This window comes from Alosa alosa, chromosome 19 (assembly GCF_017589495.1).
Source record: "Alosa alosa isolate M-15738 ecotype Scorff River chromosome 19, AALO_Geno_1.1, whole genome shotgun sequence".
NCBI classification, from domain to species: Eukaryota; Metazoa; Chordata; class Actinopteri; order Clupeiformes; family Clupeidae; genus Alosa; species Alosa alosa.
The window spans coordinates 26725969-26745758 of record NC_063207.1 but is presented as its reverse complement, the minus strand read 5'-3'; the positions used below and the strand labels follow the sequence as shown (position 1 = coordinate 26745758).

At 47.6% G+C, this 19790-nt stretch overlaps 1 protein-coding gene across 1 annotated transcript in view; it reads left to right on the top strand.

Moving 5' to 3' along the window:
- Nucleotides 1-18828, top strand: part of runx3 (RUNX family transcription factor 3) — a 58089-nt gene extending 39261 nt beyond the window's left edge. The window contains exons 6-8 of the mRNA XM_048228517.1: nucleotides 1829-1978; nucleotides 9627-9701; nucleotides 15327-18828. Of these exons, the coding sequence (XP_048084474.1) occupies nucleotides 1829-1978; nucleotides 9627-9701; nucleotides 15327-15856 (755 nt within the window). The 3' untranslated portion in view covers nucleotides 15857-18828. The remainder of the gene's footprint in view (nucleotides 1-1828; nucleotides 1979-9626; nucleotides 9702-15326) is intronic.
- Nucleotides 18829-19790: the final 962 nt, after the last annotated feature.

The window sequence follows — 19790 nt, the reverse complement described above, 5'->3', positions numbered from 1 at the left end:
TATCTATATAGGCCTTCCTTATTTGGTGTACTGACTAGACATTATTGAACAAACATATTAATCTGTATTTCAGTATCTAAGTAGGCTAAACTTTTTTTTTTTTAGTATTTAGTATTTTATTTTATTTTATTTTGGGGAGGGGGGGGCTTCGTGATACCTCCCTGAAATGGCTTTTTGCAGGTTGGGATGTCTGTAAATGCCCAGAACAGAGGTCTTCAAATGGTTAACCAGAAACAAAGCCCAGACTGTGAAGAATGTAGAATGAGCTGTTTTCATGTCAAGCTTTATCAACATATGCTTTGCCCTGGAACTTCTCAGATTCCACATTGTACAGATCTACTTTCTTGAGTTTACTAAGTTCTTACTCAGTAAGATGACATCTTAAAGGCAAAGGCTAAAAGGCTTGTGAGGTAGCCTCATGTGCTCACGTACTTCATCAGTAATTTCACTGGTTGTGGAGAATGAGCACTTCTGCAAGATGTCTGCAGTGTCCCACAGCACTGCACTGCACTGCATTGTAAGTATGATTGAGGACACTTACAGGAAGAGACATTGCTAGAGAATACGTACGTTTGTTATTTCACTGACGTGGAGGAGTTGCAAAGTTACTTTCCTAGGGGAATTCTCCTGGGCCTAGACTCGTGTGCCCCACCAGTCTGTTTGACCTGACCAGACTGCTTTGCAATTCCACAGCTTGTCTGACTGTACGTGCTCTCTCTCTCTCTCTCTCTCTCTCTCTCTCTCTCTCTCTCTCTCTCTCTCTCTCTCTCTCTCTCATAACGTGGGCCATTAGGCTGTGTTTCTTGCACTTGAACGATACTTTTTTTAGCAGCAAAGGAGTGTAGTGATAGAGCGCTATTATACTTTGCATGTGCATACACATACATATAGCACATATAAACACAACCACACCCACTCTCACTTCTACAGTCTTACAACTAGTATGTGCGTGCTTCCCTTCCAAAAGAAAGAGCAAAACAAAAATTGTGCACACACCATTCACACACACAGTTATGCACACACACACACACACACAGGTATGCACACACACACACACACACACACACAGAGAGAGGCAGTTTAAAGCACAAACCTAATGTGCTAAAGTTATATAACTTCTTTCAAAAATAGGTGTATGTGCAAACATTTTCCGAGAATCTGTTTTGGGTGCAGGTCCACCACCTAGTCATGCAAAGCCTTTGCACACACAGCAAAGAGTCAGTTCCAACATGAGCTAGTTACTTTGGTGTAGGACTCTGCACTGCAAAGCCGCCTAACAGCTAGCAACACCTTTCAAACAAGCCACCATTTTACTTTTGCAGTTACTTGATTCTTATTTTGGGTCTGCCGTTGGTCCAAGTCTTTTTGAGGAACAGTACTTTCCATTCTGTGGTTGTGGTTCCAACCTTAATGCTGACATTTTTTTAGGGCACAAGAAATCCTGAGTCATTCGGGCTGCTTTGGAAGCAGGGAAATGCAGGGATGTAGTGAGGTGGAACTGCAGACTGCAGATTCACTGAGAGAGGAAGGGGGGGGGGGGCTGAGAGCTGAGAACTCATTGACACACATAGGGCCTCTCATGACATGGTATAGTTCTCCTCATGGTTCCTGTTTCCTCCGTATCTTACCACATGCTCTCCCAAGTCTCGTGCTTCTGCTGCTACCCGGCAATGTTGTGTGAAATGATTTCATACTTGCAACACATGAACTTCTGCACAGACAAAATCTGTGTGTGTGTATGTGAGCATGTGTGTGTGTGTGTGAGTTGGTGTGATGGAAGATGGCAGGACCACGTGATTCCAAGGCGTGAATTTATCTCTGCCTGCAGGTCACAGAGTGAAAATGGAGGATCCTCAGAAGATGCCCTTCACAGACCGCATGAGTGAGATTGAGCGCTTCCAGAGACTCAGGATGACCAACAATGGCAACCGCCAAACCCACCAGGGCCACTTCACTTCGTCCACTTCTCAGCTTGGAGGTAGGAGAGACATCCACTCACCTCTCCATGGCACATAAACACACACACACACACGCCTACAGAAACACTATATTACACATGATTCTGCCTATAAATTAGAACCAATTATACACAGTTTTATATATGCAAGCTCAGATAGACCCACACACACATTAACACACACATACACATATTCATCCTAGCACACTCAACATTCGACATTACAACATACATGAGTAATTACGCATGAACTGATGGAACCACGCAAACTGACATACTGAAAGGTATTAAAAATCCAAGCCACGCAGCCATGTTTTAACTTAAACTGCTGTCGATCAGGGAAGAACAAAGAGCCAGGTAGGCCAACCTCTTCCAACAACTCATAAATCCTCTCAAATCAGAGCTCACTACCATCTGCCCCCAAAGATATTTTATGCCACTCCATGCGACTACAACTCCCCCTTCTCACCCACTCTTTTGAATTGAATTGGCAATGTAAAAACAGTATGCCTCTATCATATGTGTACAGTGGAGTGGCAGCCATGGCCTGTGCTGGGCCTATGTGCAGCCCTTGGTTGGGCGTAGAGTAGACAGCCATGCTTGATCCCACTCAGAGCCTTTAGAGCAGGTCTGAGACGAGTCTGACAAACAAAGGGATTCTGAGGGCTGCCAAGTGTATGTTTTAGCTCAGCGACAGGCTCAAGCAGGTAGAGGGGCTTGATTAGGAATTGCTGGAGGAATGTCTGTGTGTCTACGTTTGTGTGTGCCCACACGTTTGCCTATTTTTGTACATAACCGTCTTTGTCTGTCTGTATGTGTGTGTTAGTGTAGGGTGTGTGTGTGTGTGTGTGTGTGTGTGTGTGTGTGTGTGTGTGTGTGGATTAGTAAATCTGTCCCTGAGTGCCCTGAGTATGTCGGACGACACTGGACAGGGTCAGGTAGAGGTTGGTCAGCGTTGCCAAAGCTCAAGTCCCTCTGCCATGCCGACCTCAGGCATCTCTCAGCCACACAACACATATGCACCCACATCATGGCCAAAGCCAAAAGCATGCTCACCTCAACCAACAAGAGTGTTTGTGTTTGTGTTTGTGCGCTGATTGCAGATAATGAGGTGAAGACTATAGTCTGCCTTACTGCAAGTGTAATGGTGGGAGGTGTTGATTTGTGCATGAGGGAGGAAAGCCGCTTTCATGAAAAGAAGGCTTTCATGTCGGCGTGCGTTCGACACATTCGTCTCTCTGTGCCTGGAACTGTGAAGAGAGGTCTGCGACAACTCCACACCTATGCTCTCCCTCGCTCTTGATCGCTATGTCTCTCTCTCTCTCTCTCTCTCTCTCTCTCTCTCTCTTACTCTTTCGTTCACGCACACACACAAATACTCATTTCACACCAAGACACACCAAACCTTTCCACCCACTCAGTGGTTCTCATGGGTGGGGTCGGGGCAATGCAATAGGTGATACATAATTGTGTGTGTGTGTGTGTGTGTGTGTGTGTGTGTGTGTGTGTGTATATACAGAGAGAGAATAAACAAAGATAGAGTGAGAAAGAGAAATAAGTAGCTTTGTGATTGTGGCTGTCAGATCTCACACTGATCTTGTGAAGTTTTCCTGGTCGCTGGATGCCTCTTGAGCTCCATCGCCCAGTGCTGTAGTGAGCGTGAGTGCCTGTGGAGGGCTTGAGCCGCAGGGCTGAGCGGATCTGCTGAAGCTGCTCCCCTCTCTGTCTCTGTCTCGGTCTCTATATCCATAGCTGCAGGGGGATTTGGAGAGGAATTAGCCTTTTATAGAGCCGTCACAGCTCAAAGGCAGCCACCATTACAACACACACTCCCTAGCACAGACACAACACATTAATAGGGCCTATTTCTGCCGCCGGCAGTGTGTGTGTGTGTGTGTGTGTGTGTGTGTGTGTGTGTGTGTGTGTGTGTGTGTGTGTGTGTGTTTGTGAGGAGGGAGAGGTGTGTCCTTACCTCAAGCACATATCTTAACGTGTAATGTAAGTGACACAGAAACTTCCCTACAGTCATCAGTAAAATAATTTAATACAAGCAAGAGAGACACCAGTTCCCTGCTCCCCCCCCCCCCCCACCCACCCACCCTCCTCATCAGATTTCTATGTGACACAATGTGCCTGGCATCTGCCTGTATAAATAGCACAATTGTACGACTCGGTTGCTGCCATTTCGGCTCCAGCAGAAATAGTCTCCTCATCACAGGTCACATTTAGCAAACATACGGCTCTGTTTACACGTAAACACATGCCACACACCTCCAGTCTCCTACACCGTGAACAGGCCTTTGTTAGATTTATAAGCCTTCAACACTTTGCAATTAGACTGCTCTGTTAAAAGAAATGTTCTTGACACAATGTGTAGGTCTTTTGTCACCCTGCAAGGGGCATCGTCCAGTGAGCGATTGCCTTGCTTGCCTTCGATGTGAAATGACATCAGGGAATGTGCTGACACGTCTAGCAGAGCACTGCCCTAGATTTGAAGAAAAACACAACATAGGCACACATTATCACACACACGCTCATACGCATACACGCATGACTGTAGTTACACACACACAAACACAACCAGCCCAGGGAGACAGACAGCCACACACACAAACACAACACACACACAAACACAACCAGCCCAGGGAGACAGACAGCCAGCCACACACACAAACACACATATACACAGGCACACACAAACACTCGCACACCCACCCACACACACACACACACACATACATACAAACATGACGTGCCAGCGCTGCGTACTATGTTAGTGGGCCAGACAGACGGAGTAATTAAGAGCTCATTAGCAGGCATGCAGCGACAGGACTTCTCAGCGCAGCTCTGTGCTGGCAGGCGCCGCTCTACACACTCCCTACCTGTTTTGCACTAGGCACACACCACGAGCCAAGAGGCGTGCGTTAGAGAGAGAGAGAGAGAGAGAGAGAGGGAGGGAGGGAGGGAGGGAAGGAGGGTGAGAGGCAGCGCCCAAATCTGTGTGTGGTTTTGTCTGTGCAAGTCGAGCAAATCCAACACTCAGACAAGTGGGGTTAAATTGTTATTCTGGCTTTTCCAAAGTCAGATGTGTGTCTGTATGTGTCTGTGTAGGTGTGTGTGTTTTTTCTCTTTTCGTTCCCTCCTCCTTCGGCGGTGATATGCGGAGAATGTTGTTGGCTTCCTTAAGCGTGGCAGAGGCACCCAGAAAGCGACGTCTGCATTCCATAAGACTCGTTTTAAGGGAACTGAAGGAAAGGACGGGGTGTGGGGAGTGGGGACTCGATTTCACAGACCCCATCGAATCAGGCCCATGGGCTCTGGCCTTTCCCCTCCGATGTGCGTTTTGTAAAAGGCAGACAAAAGGCCAAGCTCATTTCCCGGCCGCGTGTGTGCAGCGTTCGCAGCACCGCCAGACTTGTCCAGATGTTTTATCTTCCACTCGTCTACCCCGTACAAAAAAGCACCCCCAAGACAAAGGCGATATTATCTACCCAATCAGGCCATGGTGCGTTCAAAGGCTGTATCATCTTACGAACTGCTCGGTTCCAACACCTTTGTGTTCTTCGCCAAAAGGTAAGATATCAGATGCTGGCATTACCCGCCTTGCCATTCAGTCAAGTGCTCAGCGCTTTGATGAGAGCCCTAAAACCCCTGTATAATGCGTGTGTGTGTGTGCACATTTGTCTGTGTGTGTGTGTGTGTGTGCATGTGTGTGTGTTGTGTGTGTGTGCATGTGTGGCCATTGTGGATGGCTCCCGGCTTCTGGTTGAGTGATGACAGCCAATGATCAAACAAGCTCCTGGCAGAGCGTGTCGTGGGGTTGGGTGGGGTGGTGCAGGAGAGGGGGAGTAATACTTTGTAAAGTCCCGAGCTCCACTTCTGCGTCTTACCTTGTGAACAGCAGGCAGTCGTCAGTGTGTGTGGTAGGTGTTTGGGGAGGGGGTCAGTACAACCCACAGACTCCAGAGGATCCCCAGTAGACACAAAACCCAAGCAGAGTGCTCAGCATTAGCAGACTGAAACAACGCTGTGGTATTTCCCACTAACAACAGTGCAACACCACAAGAATGGCCTCAGGGCCTCCAGCAGTTGTCCTGGGTATATCAAAAAACATTGTATGCAGTGATCTCTGTAGTCGCCTTGCAGTGAATCAGAGTGCAGCAACCATCAACTTCCTGCTTCTCAAGAGGAGGCCGTGTTGTTTGGGTCCATCTACCCCCTTGTCCCTCCCACCCCTCCTCTGATACTACTGCGATCAGAGGCTTCCCATAAGGAGCTCATTAAGCATGTACAAGCACAGCGTCACTGCAGGAATAAGAGCAACAAGCTTAGTGCACAATGGGGTGAGTGTAGGACGCTTCACGACTGCTCAGGACACAGGTCCCCATGGAGGAGACTCAGGAGTCCTCACGGTCCTCCCCTGGGCTCGTTTGGCTTTCCGTCTGGCCGGACCCAGAGCGGGGCCTTTGTTTGACAGATAAAGCTTGGGTGGATTAAACTTTTCGCTTCTTCGAGTAGAGTTTCCGCATTAAAAAAGAGACGAAAGATCAAAGATAAGGGAAACCCATCCAGGATTAAGGTGTCCCTGTAATGCTGACAAGGGTGTAGTTTGTGTGGTGTTGCTTTGGCGAAAGCCGGCAGCATATGGGAAGTGCTCCTGTGGGCCTCGGCGAGTTCCTCTCCTTGCTCGCTGCAGTCACCGCAATCCATCTGAGGTGCAAACAAATCTCTCTCCAAAAAAAGTATCATCTGAAATGATCAACATAAGAAAAAATATGAATACATTGTGGGTGGGGTGGGGGCGACGACTCAGCAATTTATACTGTATGTGGAATGAGATGATAGATAGTTCAGTGAGGTCTATCTGTAATGAGAGATGTGACAAACAAGGCCAATGACAGACTTCCACCAAGAAAGGAGACGAAGAAAGAGAGGAGGAGGAGAGAAGAGAAAAGAGGAGAGAGGAAAGCAGAGGAGGTGGGGGGAGTGGAGAGGAAAGCAGAGGAGGGGACTGAGAGGCGTGGGCCCTGAAGCAGGGCTGGAAGAGGGTGTTTTTTGACCTTCATGTTTCTTTTTACTAATGTTTTAAGCGGGAGTGCATAAGACATATCAAATGTCCCGTATAAGCTAAATGGTGGCTGTGATCCCTTCTTCCGGCACCTAAACACTCCCCCCCACCCCTCTCTCTCTCTCTCTTCTCTCTCTCTCTGTCGACGCCCAGGGCCAGAGCGAAACAGGAAGTCGGCACAAGGCCCGGCATTCAGAGTGTCTCAATGACATGCTTCATTATGGTGGGCGCGTAGCACACCCCTTTGCAAATGCGGCCGCCATCTTGGCTCCGCAGCCCTTTCATCTCCCCGGCCAGCGCTGTAGTTCACAAGGCCAAGGCCTGTTTATTTGGGTCCGCTAGCATCCAGCCCCGTCAGCCTAATTCGCTCATCTGTGTGTGATGCTTGCTTCATCAGCTGACATATGCTAACGCCGCCCTTCAAGCGTCTGAACACACTACGCAACATTAATATTTCTGTTTTTTGTTTTTTTTCGTTTGTATCTCTTTTTTTTTTATCCTTTTAGCCCCGCCCCTGAAGGGACGCTCTTAATAACAGCAGTAATCTGTAGCGCCGCTATTGACGTTGTCCCCCGGCCAATCAAAATATTTGAAGGAAATGTTTATTTTCTTGAAGGAATGGCGGCAGCTGCAGTGTGCCACTGGTGAATAAGCCCATTTATGTGTAAGAATTTGCCATTGTGGAGAGAGGTGCGCGAGAGAGCCTGGTCGAGGAAGCAGAGCAGAGCCATTGAGGGAACACAGACGCTTACAGCTGTGCTTGATGTGTGTGTGTGTGTGTGTGTGTGTGTGTGTGTATGTATGAGAGAGAGAGAGAGAGAGATAGTGTATGGATTTAGTGTAGACGGGTGCAAGTGTGCTTTTGTGTGTCTTTATATAGCGCAGTGTTTGCAGAGTGGTGTCTATGTGTATGTTTGTGTGTCCGTGCGTGTGTCCACGTCTGTGTGTGTGTGTCTGTGTGTGAGTGTGAGGGCTTAAGGTCGATGTGCCTGTGGGTGTAGTAGTGGCTTGGATTCCCACAGTGTTTGACGGTACGTGATGGTTGGCTTGTAACAACTAAGCCATCTCCGACCCAGAGCAAACAGCCGCTATTTGCATGTCAAATTGGCACATCCCTGCGGTGTGGCCGTTGAGTGTGAAGCAGAGTCCCACACGCTCCCACACACCACTTATTTCACTTTTTCTTTTACCCCTTAGACCAACTGGTATCCTATCACACACACACACACACACACACACACACACACACACACACACAGTCACATGCAAACCTAAAAGCCCCAAAATATCTCCTCAGCTCTCTGTTCATCACATCACAGGCCAGTAAGACTTCTCTGCCCCCCCATCCTCTCTCTCTCTCTCTTTCTCTCTCTCTCTCTCTCTCTCTCTCTCCATCTCACTTTCTCTTTCTTCCTCTTACCCTTTTTCTTCCTCTCCCTCTGCCTCACTCTGTCTGTCAAATCAAATCAGATCAAACCTACAGCGCTGCATTGGCATGAGCGAGTGACTTTTGGTTGCCAAAACCATATGTATAGGACATAAAAGAGCAGAGCTCTCTTTCCCCCTCTCTCTATATATACACCTATCATTCTTAACCCCCCTTCTCTCCCTCTCTCTCTTTCTCACCATCTCTCTCTCTCCCTCTCTTTCTGTGCCCCTTGTGCTGAGTCAGCCCTGTCAGCAGCCTCCAGCTCCACACAATGCTCCTCTGAAACGTTGGCCATGGAAGGATCTGGTGTTTTTGGAAGCACTTAAGGCGGAATCCCAGAAAGCCTTTCATATCTGGAACACAACACAGAGTTTTTCACACACACACACACACACACACACACACACTCACACGCACACGCACACGCACACACACACACACACACACACACACACGTAAACAATGGCAAATGACAAAATACACTCTGGGAGAGCGATACACAGGTGTGTCCCAACACACTTAATTTATGACCCTTGTTTCCCAACAACAACAAACCATTCTCATCAGAGTCAGAGCAGTGGAAAGTTTCAAACACGCCGCACACACACGCACACGCCTGGTCCCCCCTGACAGTGCGGCAGGAATGCGGCATAGGTATGTGCCGTTTAGAACGTGATGCCAATAACACCAGGAATGTGTGGCCTTCCCCCAACCACGGCAGTCACGATAAGGCATAAACATGACCACTGTGACGTGTGGAGAGGGGACTGAGGCCCACCCTGCCACATGTGGGAACGTGTGTGTGTTTGTGTGCGGTTGTGTGTGTGTTCATATACGTGTGACACAATCTAGCAGTCAGCGCGTCACTCCCCAAAACAGGCGTCAGCTGGCAAGATAAAACAAATCAAAATTAGTGTAAGCAATCTGAAATGCCTGAATTGTTTGTCATCAGCAGCTTCCATGGAGCAGGTTGAAAAGCCCAGGGGCATTTCTGCATCAGTCAAATGTGTCTGATTGATGTATCAATTACACTCTGTAGCATGCCAGGCGGCCAAGGCCGTAAAGCTTTGAAGTGGAGTGTGGTGGTTGCCAGTACCCACACTAGTGAAAAACAGGGAATGTGCAGGCCTGATCAGTGATCGTTTGTTTCTGTCTGTGCTCTTCTCGTGCAGCCCTGTGGTCAGAGCAGATGGACCCCTCAGGAGGCATGAAGCCCTGTAAGGTGGAGGAGGACCTCCGCTGGACAGGTGAGACATCCGCTGCAACACCACCTCACCACACACACAAACACTCAACACTGAAGTACACACACACAACATGATCTAGAACATGATACAGGACTTCGTGATTCTATTCATTATAATGTAGAATCGGGCATCAAAATGTGAGTCTACTGATTAAAATGTAGAATCGGGCATCAATAAGTAATTAAAAATGTATTCGATCATTTCTTTTTTAGGAAACTGTAGATGATATGGCTCAGTGAGGTTAGCAGAGGGTGGGAAAGGGGTGTGTTGCACTGGGGTGACAGGCCCAAGTGAGTAAACAGATGTGGTGGCAAGAGGAGAAGGGGGGAGGATATGTAGAGGAGCTGCTGTGTGCCTGCTCGGCGTGGCTCTCTCACTGGCGCAGTGCGGTGTGAGTTTTGGCCTTGGCGTATCTTCTGAGGCGTTGGGTTGTGGCCGCGGGCAGTGCTGGTGCCGGCGCATTCCTCCGACGCCCACTCTGCTCCGCCCTCACCCAGCTGGCATCCCTTGCACGCCCCGTGGCAATATGGCCACTGCTTTTCCCGCCAAGGCTGCCCGCACGCCAACGAGTACTGAATCACGGCCACACTCCCCTTCTCCTTCTTCACCATCACACGGACATTTGCGTATTGGCACCGTGGGTGGCACTCTGTGACTGACTAATTAAAAATTCCACTCTTTCATTGCCTTCTCTCTCTCTCTCCCTCTCTGTCTCTTTTCCTCTCTTCATGTGTCTGCCCTCTGAATGATTAATGGCCTTGTGAACAGACACATGCGTGAGTTTGAGTTTTCGTAAAGGATCTGTGACTCTGACTCTGGCTCGGCAGTGTCTTCCCTGAGAGAGGAATGGGGTGTTTTCATTTCATGCGATTGCATAACTGCCAAGCAGGATATTTACTAGAGAATGCAGCCATGGATGTGGAGGCCAGCGAGAGTCACCTGGCCCTACAGAGCTGTTTCAATAACACACACACACACACACACACAAACAACACACACACACACACACACACACACACACACACACACACACACACACACACACTCACCTAAACACACACACACACACACACTCACCTAAACACATGCGTACAAATCAAAGATTTGACAGACATTGCATTAATGTGTGTTTGTGTAACACAGACGAGAAGGGAAAAAAGAGTGAAGGAATGTTGGTAATTCAATGCAGCCTGCAATCATCTCTGTGTGGGTTCCTGTGTGATTTTGTCATCTAGTCTTCTGAGGCAAAGAGCACTCAGCCGTCGTGTGTACTGTAGGTCACCTCCTGCATTCACCTCCACCTGATCCGTCTGGGCCCAGGCGCACCTGCGTGAGCTGCAGAGTGTCATCCTGAGTCATGCCTGTTGTTTTATACAGCCTCATGTCCATGCGTATCACTCTCAGTAAGATGGGGGATTTGCATGCGACATGGGGCTGTGGTGGCAGGAGCCCTGGGTGCCTGCACAAACACGCGGCCTTCATTTGTGTTCATTTGAGTCTCCGATTCTTTGGCCTGTGGGAGGCCCGTCATTTCCATCCAGCGCTCCATCTCTGTCTGACCCTCACCAGCCTTCTGCCACGCAGCAAAGCCACTGCAGGACGGGATCATCAGAAGAGAAAAAAGTAAACATGAGCAAACCCACACAGGACACAGATACACATCAATCAGTGCAAACACAAACAGGTTAGCGCTGCGTGGAAGTGGCCAGCCACTATGTAATCGCATCTTTCGTTGAACGTCACGGAGCGTCCAGTGCTCTCTACCAATCCCGCTCTCGACCACACCACCTCATTTGCCTGGGACACCACGCCACAGCTGTGAGCCCTCAAGTCCCCCCAGCCCCGGTTTGCATTGGGGTCGTGTAAACACACTTCACAGGTGAGAGCCAGCATTTGCATGGGTGGTCTGGGCAGCCCCTCTGTGCACACACACGCCCGGGCCGCGCCCCAGCGCTAGCAACCGAAGGCCGTTTCTAGTGTAGGCAAATGAGGCTAACCTCCGCGCGGACCAGGGTTACACGCTTCAGTGTAGACTAGTGGACTTCTGGGCAAAGCCAACAACCCACTCAGGTGAGAACACACACAGAGATGTATGCAGGTACAGGCCAACATGCTTACAGGAGTAGGTATATTCTAGATGTGTGAAAATTCATATTCATACATGCACACGCACACATACACACACACACACACACACACACACACACACACACACACACACACACACACACACACACACACACACACACACACACACACACACACACACACACACACACAAGAGTCAACCACATATTCACAGACTTTGCCAGTTATGACTCCAGAACGCTATGTCCTCTATAAAAATCCCAGAATACTCAGACATCCTCTAAGTGAGTAAGAGAAAAGGAGCGAGAGAGAGAGAGAGAAAAAGAAAGAAAGAATAAAAGAAGAAAGAGGGAATAAAAGAGTGAAAACAGTCAAACTCTGGAGAAAAGTGAGAAACGGTATGAGTCTGCCACTGAGGAAGAAAGAAACAGAGAAAGAAGGAGAGAGAGAGAGAGAAAGGGGGGAGAGAGAGGGAACATCCGAGACGGTGGGTCGTGCCAGCTTGCCCTCTGGGGTCCGTCCCCTCTCTGCCGTCCCTACAGCCGAGTCAACACATTTCAGCTGAGCCTAATGGGGATCATGTGTGTGTATGAATGTGTGTGTGTGTATGAGTGTGGATGTGTGTGTGTGTTTGTGTGTGTGTATTTTACCACAAGCTCAGCATTCTGGCGTACACCTAACAGGAACAAAGGAGGTTAGAGAGTTCCTTCAAGACCGTTTCAAGGAGGAAAAAATGCACAGGGTGGATTTCAGACAGCCGGCAAGTGTGTGCCAGTGTCTGTGGCACTCACAGATTCTCTGATGCCGTGTGCCAGGCTGTGGTTGCCATGGTCCACTTGGACTCTCGCTCAGTCTAAGAGGAGCGCTCCTGCACCTCCCACGATGCTGAGTCGAGTGTCCACTCACTGTCCATAATGGAGCCAGACAGCTCAGCTGAATGGGACTCGGGTGAGGTGCTACTTAGTGTCACCTCAGCCTCCCCCCTCCACACACACACACACTCTCACACCCTCCAGACCCCCACACCCTCCCTGCCTTGTTCTGGCAGTGAGCCCACATTCTGCTGGCGACGGGCAGGGAGAGTGAGCGGGAGATTACCGGGAGTCCGTGAGGAATTAGCAGAGCCGACTCCTCTTTTCCCGAATCAACAGCAGCTGAAAGCTCAGATTTTCCTTGCGTGAAATCAGATACGAGCCCCCCGCTCTCGTGCCTGCTAGACTCTGGAAACAGAAAAAAAAGCAGAGCACACCCCCCCCCCTTCTCTCTCTCTATCCCTCTCTCTCTTTCATTCTTTCACTACAACTCACTCCTCCCTTTACTTTCAAAAAAGAAAGAAGAGAATTTCAACTGTAGAAAATGTTCTGGAGAAAAAGGAAAACAGCAGCCGTGGAAATTGCAAAGGAACTGGCTTTTTTTCCCTTCTCTGTGCGCCTGAAAACGGACCCAGTTCTCCAGACATTTCAACGAGGCTGTGGCACGCAAGTTCGGCATCCTCCACCCCTCGGGGCGGTGGCATGCGAGCGCTTGCTTTCACACAAATACAGCCCTCTCTTTCTTCCTCTCTCCCTCTCTGCCCTGCGCCTTCCCAGCATCCTCTGGGAGAGCGTGGGCACGGCTATTCTCCTGCCCCACTGTCAGCAGGCAGGCAAACAAGATAAATATGTCACAGACAGGTGTAAAGGTGTGTGCATGTGTGTGTGTCTGTGTCTGTGTGTGTCCGTGTGTCTGGGTATGTTTGTATGTCTGTGTGTGTGTGTGTGTGTGTTTGCACTGTTTGTGTTTGTATAGATATGTGCTTATGTGTGAGTAAGTATGTGTGTACATATGTTTGTGTGGTCATTGTTAGTGTGTATGTATGTGTGTGTGTGTGTGTGATGATGTTTGTGTGTGTGTGTGTGTGTGTGTGACGGCATACAGCCCACAGGTGCAGAGATTCGCATCACACCTGCTCGCATGTTGACCCATGTCTGGTCATTGACGCACAGGACATGAAACCCAAACCAGTTCCAGACCTCAATTACCTGTTACTTCACCACACTCTCATTCCTAAGCCCACCAGACAGAGAGAGTGATAGAGTGAGAGAGAGAGAGAGAATGAGACAGAGAGATGAGTACTGGTAAGTCAGTGCGACAAAGATGGTGAAAGTCAGTGGTTAAAGAATCTCTCATGTGATGATTAGTCCACAAGCACCAATGTGCAGATTCTTAGGAGAAGAGGAGCCAAAACCCCTTTTCCCTGTTGTCAGTCTTGGGTGCATGGACATCATATGTACAGTAAGCTCCAAACATGAACTTGAAGAAGTCTGTAGCTGCTGACCTTGAGTTTCAGACCAGAACACCATTATCTCCATACAGCAATCTTGTGATCACTGTCCCTCTGGACACTACACTCCCTGCAGTTCCTGCAGACTTCAGCAAGGGGTCAGCAGAGAGCAGTTTCACAATACCCCCTGTGCTATATGAGCACTTAAGTTGCATATTGAGCAGCATATGATAAATACAGTCTTTAGCATCCCACAATGGTTAGTCAGCACTTTGGCATGGGCGGGCTGTTTGCGTTAGCAGTTCTATGGAAATCATAAAACGTAAGTCATTACTGGGTTGATGGTTTAACAGTACTAGGCTCCAGGTTGGAGCATGTTCCTCTCGGCCCCTGGGGCGTCTGGCCTCACCTCGTTTGCTCCCTGTATGAATATGAAGCGCTGGAATGCCGAAGGTGAGAGATCACACAGGATCTTAGTGCTACCTGTCCAAAGGATGATTTAATGAACAGTTACCCAGACAGGTAGACTAATAATGTCTATTCACACTTCCCTCACACATACACACACACACACCTGTATGATTTATGAAGGAGCGCATGCTGCCAACTGCGCTATCAATGTATACAGTGAGCCATGTGTGCATACAAGGCCGGCTTTTCAACTTCCATAGGGTGAAAGTATGTTGCTCAGTCTAGTTTGTCAGGATGTCTGGGTAAAAGTGACTAATAGCTGACAGTCGTCTATTTCAGATCCTGTCTAAGGCTATAGCTTTCCCTGACTTCCTGTTATCAACTTTCACATTCATTAAGCCAAACTTGTCATCAGTCTGTGTCAGTCTACTATTGTCTGTAGCCTCCTTGTCAGATTTGATGCCTGATGTGAGCATTTTAGGATTGCAACATTTTTAACGATTCCCACACCTCCCACCATCTTATACAATTTTATGGCACATGTTGTCATTGTGCCTGATGTACTGTGTGAGCTTGACAGAAAACAAAGTGTTTTCTTCTCTCAGTGTGTTGTCAGCACAGACTTCGATCAAAGTCTGTGGATCAAAGAGTGATGTGTGTTTCTGTTTGAAAATGTAAATATATATATTTATGACATGTATTTCATGCTAAGATTTATTTCCTTATAATCTATTTCAGATTTCCTGTCAGGAACATTCCTACGAACTCTGTTGTATTGTGCTTAGCTTCTCTTCAGCTGGTGTGCACTACTGTTAGCGATTATGCTAATGTTTTTCTTCTTGTCCCTGTTTGTTTTCTGTCAGGCACCACCGAGCTGTTCCCTCAGAGGTCCTTCCCGGCCTCCCTGTCCCCCCTGCCCCGCTTCCCTGACCCCCACGTCCACTACCCCGGGGCCTTCACCTACTCGGCCAACCCGTCCAGCACAGCCATCGGTGGCCTGAGCGTCACAGGCATGTCGTCGGCCCGCTACCACACCTACCTGCCGCCGCCCTACCCAGGCAACCAGAACCAGAGCTCCCACTTCCAGGCCAACTCTTCGCCGTACCACCTGTACTACGGCACCGGCTCGGGCTCGTACCAGTTCTCCATGGTGCCGGCCGGCGGAGCGGGCAGCGGTGGCGTGTCGGGCGCGGGGGCCGGCGAGCGTTCGCCCACCCGCATGCTGAGCTCCTGCACCGGGGCGTCGGCAGGCAGCGGCAGCGGCAGCCTGATGGGCAACCCCAGCCTGAGCAGCCAGAACGACGGAGTGGACGCCGACGGCAGCCACAGCAACTCACCCACCGCCATGACCGCCTCGGGCCGCATGGACGAGTCCGTCTGGAGGCCCTACTGAGGGCCCGGGTCTGGGGCAAGACTCGGAGGAAGAGAGGAGGAAGAGAAGAGAAGAAGGAGGAAGAGGAGGTGGAGAACGAGAGAGAGAGAGAGAGAGAGATTACATGGTAGTTGAGGGAGGGGTGGAGAAATGAGTTTGAACGCAGAAGTTAGATTATGTAAATGTTTGAAAGAAAAAAAGCAACCAAAAAAAAAATTGCTGCATGTTTTGTGTGTCAGTTTGTCTCTTAGCCTTTCCCACTCTGCTTTTTTTGTGTCGGTTCAAAGTATCTGATGGAACAATTCATTTGCATTCTGAGTTGTTTCAAATACTCATTATGTCCTTTGAAAAAAAAAAAAACTTTCTGACTCTCCTCTTGACCGAAGAGCATTGACTCGATTGGACAGCCACAGCAAAAGAAAGATGAACTGTATATAGATGGAAATGGTGCGAGTAACAGCTATAGTAATATATCCACAACTCTTTTGAGATGTCTTGAAAAATAAAATAACCAAAGACTGCATCTCCCAAAATGCTTTGCCTTCCAGGATCCTCGCAGCAGAACAATTACCTTGTCCTTGTACATTGACTGTGTTACTTCAGCTGCCATGGAGGAGCCATTGATCTGTCACATGAAATGGAACTGTTGCCTCCATGCCAATGTTCTGTACCTATTTTGATGTAAGGAGAATAACATGTCTCTCCTGGATAATGCCTCTTCTCCTATCCTGAATGCCAGCAGTCCATAGAATGCAGATCAGATTGCTTGCAATGCATTTGAAATTAAGATGGCACACACATCGGTAACAGCACACAGTTTTCTGTATCTTAGTCACCGGGTATCCTTTTGTTCTTGTCCCACATGCAGCACAGTAATATGTAACATAAGAATATTCTAAGAGCGCAGCCACTTTTACAAGACGGGTTCAATAGACACTCCTAAGTATTTAAGAACCTGAGAGAAAGAGTGTAGCCTTTGTGGATTTTTTCCCAGAAGTATGGAGAATTTATGGCCCACGGATATTAATAATCAACATTTTTCAGATTTCAGATTTGCTGTTTCGGTATCACAAGTTCTACTATTTGTCATGTTTATTTTCAACTGAATAATGTGGGATTTTTTTTATTTATTTGAGCCAATTATTGTGTTCCTGTGTGTTTCTGGGTCATTTTTTCCTGATTTACTTTTTTCTCCTTTTTTCTTTATTTTCATTTAATATAAAGTTTTGCTACTGTAATATATTACTTTAAATTATAAAAAACATGTTTTTAATGTAATGTTATTTTCTGATTTAGCTTTGATGCACTAAAAGTGTTATTTAAAAAAAAGAAAAAAAATAGGTCATTGTGAACCACAAAATAGCAATTTCCAAGCTTTCTTCGCTAGCCAAGCCTAAGTGTATAACCACAAACTTCCCAGAAATCCTAGCACCATGCCCTGACCTTACTTCTCTTAATAGAAAGCAGCCACATTGTGGGATGATGCAAAACTGACCACACTTTCCTGTCTCACTTTCCGTGAGTCCTGCATTGACTGCCCCGGCCTTGTTGGCCGACGCTATCTTACGAAAACACACATCGCTGTTCAAAAGTAGCTCACAGCACATACTGTACATCCCCAGTTGCCTTTTTATTATTTTCCATTGGAGCTTTTGAAACTCCAGACGATAATTGGTTGTATTGAAAAAAAGTAGCAAATCACCACAATGGGAAGGATAAAGTGGACAAGTGACACACATGCACAGGGACTAAATGCACTCCAGGTGTGAATGGGAACAGCCCCCCCTCCCTCCATCACTCCTGATGCCTTTCCCATGCCCATGTTCCAACACACCTGATCCCTGTGCCTGGGGGGTAGGGGTGGCAAAGGACTGAAGATAGCACACAGTGAGAGAGAGAGAGAGAGAGAGAGAGAGAGAGAGAGAGAGAGAGAGAGTGTGTGTGTGTGTGTGTGGTGTGGTGTGGTGTGTGTGTGTTTATGGTGTGTCTAAGGAGTAAGGTATTAGAGACACACATATCTGCTTACATGCAGCCGGGTGCCACAGGGCAACCTCCTGGCCAAACGCATGCCCACTGCAGGGGCCTCTGTCTGTTTTTGATTTGTTGGGCCCTTTGATGCCATTATTGAGGCTGATTACCCCCTTCTACCCCATTGTAGTTTGCACATAACTAATGGCAGGGGGGCAAAGAGGGCCATGCTGTAACTGATGAACAGATGAGAGGGTCTGAGGGAGCAAGGGAGCTCAGCACTCGGGACATGAAGTCAGGTCTCATGCGTTACAGGCCTGCCAGAGGGAAGGGCGTGGGTCCTGGGACAGGATGAGAGGGGAGAGGAGTACAGGTGTCCTCCAGGAGAACCTTTGTCACAGGACATCCATCATGAGTAAAGCTCAAACAAGGACCGGCTCTAGTTCCCACTCCTAAATCACTGTGTAAATAGTAAATATGAGAAAAGTCTACTAGACAATCAAACGTTCTTAGCGGTTTGCCATCAGATCATCCTCAATTTCTCTCAATCCATCAGGCGGAAACAATCTTATTTAATAGGGATTAGGAGACTTGTGCTTTGTAACAATCACTTACTGTGCTTGTACTTTTTGCCATCTGTGCTGTAATGAAATGAAGGCAAATGGAGAAGCCATGTCAAAGGCCATGTTGCACAACAATAGATCCAAAGGTTGGGTGTAATTATTTATTTTCTATTGAAACTTTCTGGTAAACCTTGCATTATATGCTTGCTGAGATGCAACAGGTCTGAATTTTGAGATGTCTTGGTTCCAACATGGCATCCTGTGAAGCTTAGCTTATGAGGACAAGAAGCACAACTAGATTCTAACTGTATCACATGTGGGACAAAAAAGCACAATGGGTTCTTCTGAAAGAACATGTCCTCCCTTTCATCCAATGTACATTGTAATTTTGTCAATGCTTATGTTATGTGCAAATAATGTAGTTTTGTTTTGATGCATTTTAATTAAAAAAACTCACAAATTTCTGCTTGTACTACTTGCCTTCTATGTGCTTTGTCTTCTACCATACGAGTAACTCACACATTGCCAATGGCAACACATTAACTCTTTTATTTATTTAACTTTAGCCTAAGCATTTACTCTTCAGACTGAGTTCCCTGTTAAATGTTTATCAGACTTGACGCTGCCTGTGTTCACTCCATATTCTGGCATAAACACACCAAGCCATACAGCATAAGCAGTGAAGTGGTCTGTGTTTGCTTGAAAATGAACTAAACTGATGACAAAGAATTCTCTTTCCGTTTCATTGAAATTAAATAGGACAGCTTTGCTGGGTTTTGGAAATGTAATATTGTAAAATCCCAGCACCATAGACTAATGTGGTTAATGCAATGACAAGTATTGAGTAGTGATCGCAAGCTGATTATAAAACATCTCCCCTGGGTTGCCATCAGTTAAAACAGAATTGGAGCGAAGAATATGTACAAACTGAAACTTCCAAACTGATCTGGAGCCAGTTATTTTGTTCCCTCCTAAATTACAATTTCAAGCTTCTAGTCAGCAAATCAGCGGGGCTCCATACACCTGCTGTTTAAATAATCCGTGTGCCTCCTATTAATTCCACTGTGCCACATCGCTGCCGCTGGTGGGGACGACGCAGCTGTCAACACATGGCGGCGGCAAGCCCCGATGTCCATAAAAACTGGAATCTGACACCAAGCCCACCACATCCACTCAACCCGTGTCAGCAAGTTTTCACTTGTTAAAATACGTGAAGAGAGGGAGGAGAGCATCCAGCATCCCATTTTTCCACCTATTTGTTTGTTTTTCCATTCAAAACTATTTCATATTTCTTAAGAGTGATGGGTTGGGTGCCCGTGGTGACCAACTGAGTTGGCACGACGGTGCTGGACATTCCAGCCACAGCATTCCGAATAGTTATGAGGTGTTTAATTTGAGCTTTATTCATTGCTTTATTGTTAACT